At 39.8% G+C, this 9,547-nt stretch overlaps 1 protein-coding gene across 1 annotated transcript in view; it reads left to right on the forward strand.

The window, feature by feature from the left end:
- Positions 1–8,589, forward strand: part of WWTR1 (WW domain containing transcription regulator 1) — a 65,530-nt gene extending 56,941 nt beyond the window's left edge. The window contains exons 4-6 of the mRNA XM_061452774.1: positions 5,195–5,324; positions 5,970–6,086; positions 8,014–8,589. Of these exons, the coding sequence (XP_061308758.1) occupies positions 5,195–5,324; positions 5,970–6,086; positions 8,014–8,198 (432 nt within the window). The 3' untranslated portion in view covers positions 8,199–8,589. The remainder of the gene's footprint in view (positions 1–5,194; positions 5,325–5,969; positions 6,087–8,013) is intronic.
- Positions 8,590–9,547: the final 958 nt, after the last annotated feature.

Consider the following 9,547-nt stretch of genomic DNA (forward strand, 5'->3'; position numbering starts at 1 on the left):
GTAGCTCTTGGAGAAACAACATGCTTCCCCAAAGCAAAATCCATCCTTTCTGACAGAACTGTGTGAAGTTCCCGACAGTAACCTGAGCACTTCTGAACCTCGACAGCTGAGAAGAATGCCAAAAATCCCTCTGGAGTCATCAACATTCAAGTACAGTTTCTCCTGCCCTGACCCTCACTGCTGCTTTTGCTTTTCTAGTATAACCTGTCTAAGGGAAAAATGCTGAGTAAGTGTGCCTAGTGTTCCTAGCAACTGTGAGTTGGTGCAGAGAGTTTGAGCGAGAGGCAAGGAATTCTTTTGGTGGGTCACAAACTTCCTTTCAGCCTGGCAGCAGCTGCTGGCTCCCCGCAGCCATTTCTGGCTGCAGCTGCTTGCGCAGAGCAGCACACCCAACCGGGAGAAATACACAGTTCTGGAAGACCTCCTCTTAGGGAATCTGTTCCCTTCTTTGTCCTCCATTTAATTTAGTTGGTAAAGCCTCTAGAACTGCAGGCTGAGTATATGCAAGAAGGGCAGCGCTTCAGAAAACCAGTATGACAGCTTCTCTGTAAATGTTTCCTTACTCGGTTTTGTCATTCTGGAAAGAAGTTGGTTTGGTTTTATTTTTTTTTAATTTTATTTTATTTTTCCTGGTTGGTTTTGGCAGTTTTCCAAAGGAAAAGGGAGAACCTGTTTGATGTTCAAGCGCTTCTTGAAAATTGAGGTAGTTAGAGGTCATGTCAGTAAGAACCTCTGAAAGGGCCTTGTGGGGAAAATGTCCCAACACTTTGCACAAGTGCCATCTTGCACCTTGTTTGGAAGGGTACAAAAAGGCAACACTTCTCAGAGCTTCCTTTTCTGATCCCCCAATCCTATTCCATAAATTTCTGCACAGAAAAATACAGGGGCTCAAAAGAGACTGTAGAAGGGGTCCTGTATGGAGCTGTAGAGGACCCTGTATCACTGTTTTCTCTGCACAGAGTAGAGCATGACTGACCTGCTAAAGCATGAACAGAAAAATGTCCTGCTGTACTCTTTCCACTGGACAGACTGATTCATAGTCTGATAGATTGATGGCAAAGGCAATATCTAGTTGTCTCATTTTCCACCTTAAGGATGAGAACTGTGAGAAAAAGAATTCCAGTGGCTATCAATGTAAACTCACTGTAAAAATGCCCTCACTTGCCTCCCGCAGCTAAAAGTGACTGTTTGAAAACTAAGCATGGAGCTCAGTTCAGTTGTGCCAAGGAGGGTTCCAGGAAATGTGACAGTGAATGTCTGTATTTGTCTGGCATACAGGTAAAGGGGGTTTACATCAGAACTGTGTGCAGAGGCAGTGAGTAATTCAGCTTGTTGCAGTGCTTTGAAGCTTTTAAAAAGTTTTTCAAAATAACCACTGATGAAGCTTTCCACATGCCTTTGTGATGTCAGGGTACTGTGGGGTTTTTTAATTTATTTTGTTTTGTTACTTATTTTGAGAATCCCCTTTGGGGTTTTAAAATGGTGCGTGCAGTACTGCCAAGCAGATCCTTATGGGCGTTTGGTCCTTTCTGAACCTATGTGCTAAGAATTGTCTCTGCTGGCCAACAGGGCACTCCTGCATTTGGGAGCTAAGAGCTAATTAGACTAGCTAAGCCTGTTCTGGTAGCTTGCAACTGCAGTATTGCCATTGACAGGGCTGCAAGAACTCTCTGGTTTTTTTTGCCAGACTTCTTCACTTAGGGTAGGAGATGCCTGAATATTCTTCTTAAGCATCTTGTAGTCATGCCATGCTTAGAATAGAGAACCAGGCAGAACAGGCTATCACACATCTTTTGTGATGGTGTAATTGATCCGTTACTATTGACACTGCTGTAGTAATGTCAAAGAAGCAAAGCAGCAAGCAAGTCTGACATCTGTAGCAGTACTAATATTGTGGTGTGACTTTTGAACATATCACCTGCATCAGGCAGCAGCAGCAGAAGGTTGGTTCAATGTATAGTAGAGCCAGTACACTGCTTCCCCAGCCTGCCTCTGACTCCAGTATGCAGGACTCTGTTGTTCTGTATTATAAAGTACACGTGGAGTTAATATTACAAGCAACATGCAGTATGTTGAAATAAAGACACAGGAGGTGCCAAGTCATTCCCCAAGTGAGAGCAGAAAACATAACTTTATAAGAAATTCAGTGTTTCTTGCAAGAAAGAGAAGACATGAACTTAGACTTTGTAAATGCCAGCGTGAGTCTTATTTTAGGGTGCTGAAGGTTCTTCAGCTCACAGACTGTCTTGCTTTGCAGGGCCTAACTCATGCAGTAGATTAAGCATTCCTGGAATGGATTTCTGGCCCTGCTGCAGTTAGCAGTTGGGAGGGCTAATTACTGTGTCTAGGGATGTGATCATAAACCTGGGTATGAATCTCTCCTTGTTGGACCAAAGAGGAGTTGGCACCATGTTTTCCAAAGAGATCACTAGCTGAACTCCCCAATTGCATAGGTCAGCTGCAGGACAGAGAACAGCTGGCCAGCATTAAAGTTTGCAGATGCATGTGAAATTCACAGCACTTCATGCAGGAGTAAGTCCAGTTAGTGCCCCGGAAAGAATGGGCATTTTGCAGTGCATTCATATTTCTGAGAGGCAGTTCATTGAGAACACTTCAAGTTTAACAGAAATCCTTTTCAAATGGCTGACTGTTCATCTTACTGGCCATAGGACAGTCAGCCTGATTCATTGCAGTAATGCAGTCTCTGTGCCTTTGTTTTTCCTTTGTTAATAGTCCATTCTGAGCAACTTTTTGGAAATTAAGTAATTACTGGGGAGTAAGTTACAGAAGTTACCAGTGGTTTAGGACTTTCCCCAATACAATATGATACAGAAAAATCTTCGTGTCTGTCTGGAGAAAGGCAGTGCCTGTGTCTGTTCTGTAAAAAGCAGGTATGATTGCAGCAATTGTAGGCTAACCTGAGGTTAGGAAGCTTGTAACAGTGACATCAAATTAGGACTTAGAGTATTCTGAAAGAGGCAAATACTTGGATCTTGAACAGATTTTTCTCAGTTATTTTCAGTAATAGCATTTGATTTTCAGAAATGACAGCGACCAGAATGATAACCAACATGTATTTCATATGTTGGCAAACTAGGGGAAAGGCTTTCTTTTTGCCTTCTCCCCCTCTCTTCCCACCCCGTACTGATCTTACCTTTTTTTAGTATGGAACAATGTCCAGTGAGATTTGAAAATGCACTGCCCTAGTATCAAAACCATGAACTTCACTGCTAGATTGGATTTAAAAAAAAAACACCAAACCCTAGCTGAGTATACCCTGCCTCATTTTATGTCTTTTCTTCTTCCTTTCTGTATATCTTTATGGCTGTCTTTTTTTCTTTCTTGCTGTTTTTCTAGTATTAGCCTTGCTTGTGTTGATGCAGTTGTTATATTTAAACAAATACTTGCAATATCTTCATGTAGACAGTTAAAAATGCAGTCTGACCATTTTCTGAGGTTACATTTTCGCAACCTCCAGCTGATTTAATTATAAATAGAACCATATTTATAAATAAATAGTGGAGTTGTCACTTAACAAATGTAATGAAATAAATAAGCTATTAAGAATCTTCAGACTGTTTGTTCTTAACACTTACTAAATAATGACACCATCTAATGTAAATTATTATTTATCTGTGCATATATTGGTATTTTGATTATAAAGGAAACATTGCATTAATTGGCACCAATATATGTTAATTCCCAATGAATAATTGTTACATTATTCATGAAGAGACCAGACTGGTCCTCCTCAACGAAGAAATCAAATGAAAACATAGTAAACTATCATATTCTAGCCTCAAAAACATATTCATCTTTTTTGTAGTTGGGAGGATAATGACTGATTCACTGGAGAAAAGTTTTCTACTAGGATTTAAATGAAATATTTCCATTGTTTATTTCGTTAAAAAATACTGATAAGGTTGAATAGATAAAATACAGATATAGCTTTATATTTTTTAGGTCTTAGGATACTTGTGTGTATCCATGGCTCCCCGTGGAGCCAAACAACCTTTGCATAGACTTCTGTACCACTAGATGTCATGGTTGTTTCATAGAGACAATGCTAGAATTATCTTTCAGGAAATTCTGAAGCAAGTTTCTTTCGGCTCTAGTGGCTTGTTTGTCATGCTAATGACAGTACACATGAGACAGGTCATTGGACAGATATTATTATTAGGCAGAGGATACACTCTAAAGATTATTGGGTCAAAGCCTTCTTCCAGCATGTTACATATTTTATGGTTACAAATGGTAATCTTCTGCTTTGGTACATAGCAAATCATGTAATCTAGTAGCAACTCACATAGTTTCAGTGCCTGATTTTCGTCTCTTTTGCACCAGTTTAAACTAAACTGAGAGCAATTTCAGTTAAGGTTAGAAACAAATATGTGGGAGATTAAATTTGAGTCTGCAGGTCTTAAACTGCCGTATTATTGCCACTCCGGCTCTCAGAGAACTTGTCCTTGCTAAACAGTAAACTGAAACTGTAATTTGAGTGTTTGAGTGTTAACATAGCTATAGTATGCATGTCAACATGGAAAACTGTCAGCTGGTGTTAGCTGGCCCATGAAGTGTGTCCAGGCTGTCAGTAATCAGTTATAATGTGCAGACCTATCAGTGTTTTATGATGAGGTGACAGACAAGGCGTCTGAAATTATAACATAGGTAATTTGGTTTTGTAGGGTTTTCTCTGGGTCCAGCAAGGCTTGGTCCAGCCATCTTGCAGGTCATTGTGTTTGTTCAAGGTTTGACTTCCCCTGGCTGTCTGCCACTACCAATGTGACAGCTCTGCCAGTAAAGCATTTATATGAGTATTTTGTGATCTGCATCACACAAAGAGAGTGAGGCTAGTTTAAACAGGCAGACAAACTCTCTGGTTTAGTGTGAAATGTGTTACAAAGTCCTCAGAACGTGTGCCTGCTGGCTGAACTATTGGACTGTCTTCCAGCCATGGAAGTAACTGAAAAGTAGATTCTGTGGTGTTTTAGGGCAGCACAGGTGGGTATTAAAGATGCTGTCTACATTATGACTTCCACATCACTGTAAATAAATAGACATCAATTAAGTTGTTTAGAATTCCTTTCATAAATAAGATATGTGTATATATTACATGTTCTCTTGTTACAAGACTTCTTGCAGGACTTCTGAGCCGCTGGAATAACTCTTCCCCTGTATTTGTTTGCCTTTTCAGGAAGCTGCTCTGTGCAGACAACTTCCGATGGACTCAGAAAACATGGTCCCAGTTCAGACAGCTGTGAATACACCTGCCATGACACAAGACATGAGGCCTATTACAAATAATGGATCTGATCCCTTCTTGAACAGGAAAGTTCATGTCCTCTTTATTAGGCAATTAGTTCTGTTGTCTTCTCTACACTTTGAAAGCTGTCTTTCTAAAGTAGCTTCCTACTACTATCATCTTTTGTACTTGCTGTGAACATGGGGTACAGCTGAGTGGCTGACCTGAAGTTTATACTTCTAGAAAGGAATCTTAGAAAAATAAAAAAAATGGTAACAGTTTTAATTGTACTGTAGGTGTATGTAGACAACCCCAGGTAGAATAAGTACATAACCTAAGTATAAATAAACTCTTTTTTTTTCCTAGGCTGTCAGAACTGTTTTTGTCTAGAGAGTTAGATATACATGTGTGTATTTCAAAATTTATGAGTAGCCTCACCAGTTGCTTTATGTTTGGGCTGATTTAACAGGACTACATTAGTGGCCAACAGTTGAGAATGAGGCTTAATGACTCAATATTTAATATCTTACCTACTGTGCTGTCTTTTTTCAAACACCATGATGAGGGACTGGACGGCCGGGCCGGGTACGACTGTGCTGGGCGAGGCGTGGGGCTCCGCTGCAGCCACCGATAGGGCGGTAGGAGCGGCTGGGCTGTGCTGGGGGTGGCGGTAGTCGGTCAGTCCCTACCAGAACATCTTTACTGAGGCTTTTTCATGTTTTAATTTATAGTGGGCCATACCATTCCAGGGAACAGAGTACTGACAGTGGCTTGGGATTAGGATGTTACAGTATACCAACGACACCGGAAGATTTCCTTAGCAACGTGGATGAGATGGATACAGGTAGAACACTCCGATTTAGCTTAAAGTATAATAATACGAATAACTCTGTTATAACGTTTCATAATTGCATAACTGAACGATAATCTCTTGCTTTCCTATGCAAGCAAACAGACTGAGACTGGGGGGAAAAAATGCCTAAAAGGTACTTAGTGTCTAGAAGCTTCTCAGCTTTAACTTAGGTTCAGATTGTATGCTTTTACCTTACACTGATACTAAACAAAATAAAAAAAGTTGGAAAATGTGAGTCTTAATTACTGTTTTCGTATCACAGTCCAAGGTAGGAGGATTAAAAATCATAGAATAGTTAGGGTTGGAAAGGATCTTAAGATCATCTAATTCCAACCCCCCTACCATGGGCAGGGACACCTCACACTAAACCATGCCAGCCAAGGCTCTGTCCTACCTGGTCTTGAACACTGCCAGGGATGGAGCATTCACAACCTCCCTGAGCAACCCATTCCAGTGCCTCACCACCCTAACAGGAAAGAATTTCCTCCTTACATCTAATCTAAACTTCCCCTGTTTAAGTTTTAACCCATTACCCCTTGTCCTATCACTACAGTCCCTAATGAAGAGTCCCTGCCCAGCATCCCTATAGACCCCCTTCAGATACTGGGAGGCTGCTATGAGGTTTCAGCCTATCTTCATACAGGAGGTGCTCCAGTCTCCTGATCATCCTCATGGCCTCTTCTGGACTGGCTCCAACAGTTCCATGTCCTTTTTATGTTGAGGACACCAGAACTGCACACAATACTCCAGATGAGGTCTCACAAGAGCAGAGTAGAGGGGCAGGATCACCTCCTTCGACCTGCTGGTCACGCTCCTTTTGATGCAGCCCAGGATACGGTTGGCTTTCTGGGCTGCAAGCGCACACTGCCGGCCCATGTTCATTTTCTCATCAACCAACACCCCCAAGTCCTTCTCCACAGGGCTGCTCTGAATCTCTTCCCAGCCTGTAGCTGTGCCTGGGATTGCTCCGACCCAGGTGTAGGACCTTGCACTTGGCATGGTTAAACTTCATGAGGTTGGCATCAGCCCACCTCACAAGCGTGTCAAGGTCCCTCTGGATGGCATTCCTTCCCTCCACAACTGAACCACACAGCTTGGTGTCATCGGCAAACTTGCTGAGGGCGCACTCAATCCCACTGTCCATTTCAGTGACAAAGATGTTGACTGGTCCCAACACCGGTCCTGGAAAATCTGGGTTACATTCTTGGTACTCTGGAAAACTAGTCTCACTAGTAAATCTCTTAAAATGGCAAAGCTGGATTTGGCTTCAAACAATGTATTTAACTAGTCCAGGTTTTCATAGTTAGTTATTTTTACATCATTGTCCTCATGGTATTTAAAATACTGAAAGAAATTTCTAAGAAATTGACAAGCTTTTTTCCCGATAGTGAAATTCTTAGCACTTCCTTATCTAAGCTTCCTTTTGCATTCATCAGAAGTTCTAGATGTTGCTAAAAGTGAAAGCCTTCTCTATTAAAGATGTTCATACTTGTTATTACTAATTTATGAAAAAAGTAGTATAATATTGCAGATCTAAATTGCTGTAAGATGCTTCCTTCTTTAGTTATGCCCTCAGGACAGCATTCACTCTTCGGCAGGGAGCAGGATAGAGGCTTTACATAAGACTCAATCACGTTGCTCCCTGTATGACTAGTAAATTTGAACTATTGTGCTTCCCAAGGGGAAAGTCAGCGGCTGATAGCAAAGAAAAGAAATTAATTCTCAGAAGAATATGCATTCTGCAAGCAGGTGTAGTCTTGAGGTAACATTTGTAGAGGATGGCAATGCTCACAAGTGCTTTCCCATCCCACAGGAGGATAGGACAGGGGGAGTCTAATGTTTATATGGATTGTGCTGGTTTAAATTACCCACAAGACAAGTTTTTGGCATTTAAAAATTTCTTCTTTACTTTTCCTAGGAGAAACTATACCACAGACAACAATGAACATAAATCCACAACAAACACGTTTCCCTGATTTCCTCGACTGTCTTCCAGGAACAAATGTTGATCTTGGGACTCTAGAGTCAGAAGACTTGATCCCTATTCTCAATGATGTGGAGTCAGTACTCAACAAAAATGAGCCCTTCCTTACCTGGCTGTAATCATTCAATGCTGATTTGGCCTACAATGCAATTCAACATTTCTTTTTCTTCTTGAGATAGAGGTAGAATATGTGAAAATGCTCAAGAGAGACAACTTACTGCCTTAATGTCTTTTGTTACATCATCTTTATGGTCGGTTTAATCTCTGCCTGGATTTCATTGACACTAATTTAAATATAAAATACACACACATATATATATTAAAAAATACATATATGCATATATATTTATTCTTCTTTAAAAACAAGCACACTACTTTACATATCTGTATACTTCTTTACCTTTTCAGACCAGGCAGAAATGTTTCAGTTTAAGGACCGAAACTGGATGGTGTTTGTGCATATCCCTGACTGATCTCCTAGGTGTTGATTAGCATCGAAAACCCTTCATGAATCACTTGGTTCAAAAAACATGCACAGCACCAGACCATGAGAGCGGTTTTATTACTGTGTTTATGACAATAGTATCAGAAGTGGGGTTTTATCAATTTACTTAAGCTTTAATTTTTATTATTTTTTTTTTATTCTTAGTTACTAACTGTGCCATATGGAATACAGATTAAATCTGATCCATATCAGCCATAATAATTCTCATTATATATTTGCAAAGGCACAAACAGTACTATTGCAGTTTCTTTTTTTCAGTATATTACTGTATAGGTTTTGGAAAACAAATACTTCCAATCTGAAAGTACCAGAATTGTTTAGCAACGTTTTTATACTACAATATTGTTGCAGAATAAACCAGGCTGGTACTGACTGCTGCCTTTTACGAACAAAGCAATGTATTATAAACAAGCATTTTTAAAAAAGATCTTAGATTTTGATGTTTATTATATTAAGCACTACATTTTTTAACTTAACACATAAACAATTTTTATGTATATAAAATCTGTGGCAAACAAATGAAAAAACAGTCTTTTAAAAGCAGGTCTGAAAATGTGGCACAACCTGTTAATGTCATATGTAGCAGAAAGAAGCCTTATACTGTTTTCAGTAATGTTTTAACTGACAATGTCAAAATACATGTAGTTGTTTACATGAAAAAAGATGGTAACTTTATCAGGGCAGTGCTAAAGCAGTATTGGAACTTGTCTGGTAAAGTTACTTAGTTGTTAGGTCTTTTACTTACTGTAGTTGGTATACAGGACACAAGGCGTGTTCTGGGTATTTCTACCTGTTGTATATCCTACAAATACTTCTTTATCAGAGGTTTGGGACTGAGAAGGCATCAAGGACATTAAGCTTGCAGTTCCCCTGAAATGCAAATGAAGTCCTAAAATTCTTAAATATTTTGAAATTATGTTATTTATAATATGTGAATTTAAGCTTTTTATATTGAAAAATATG

Source organism: Pezoporus flaviventris, unplaced genomic scaffold (genome assembly GCF_033815535.1).
Source record: "Pezoporus flaviventris isolate CSIRO_AGI_PZ_B2104156 unplaced genomic scaffold, CSIRO_AGI_Pfla_v1 ptg000013l, whole genome shotgun sequence".
Lineage (NCBI taxonomy): Eukaryota > Metazoa > Chordata > Aves > Psittaciformes > Psittacidae > Pezoporus > Pezoporus flaviventris.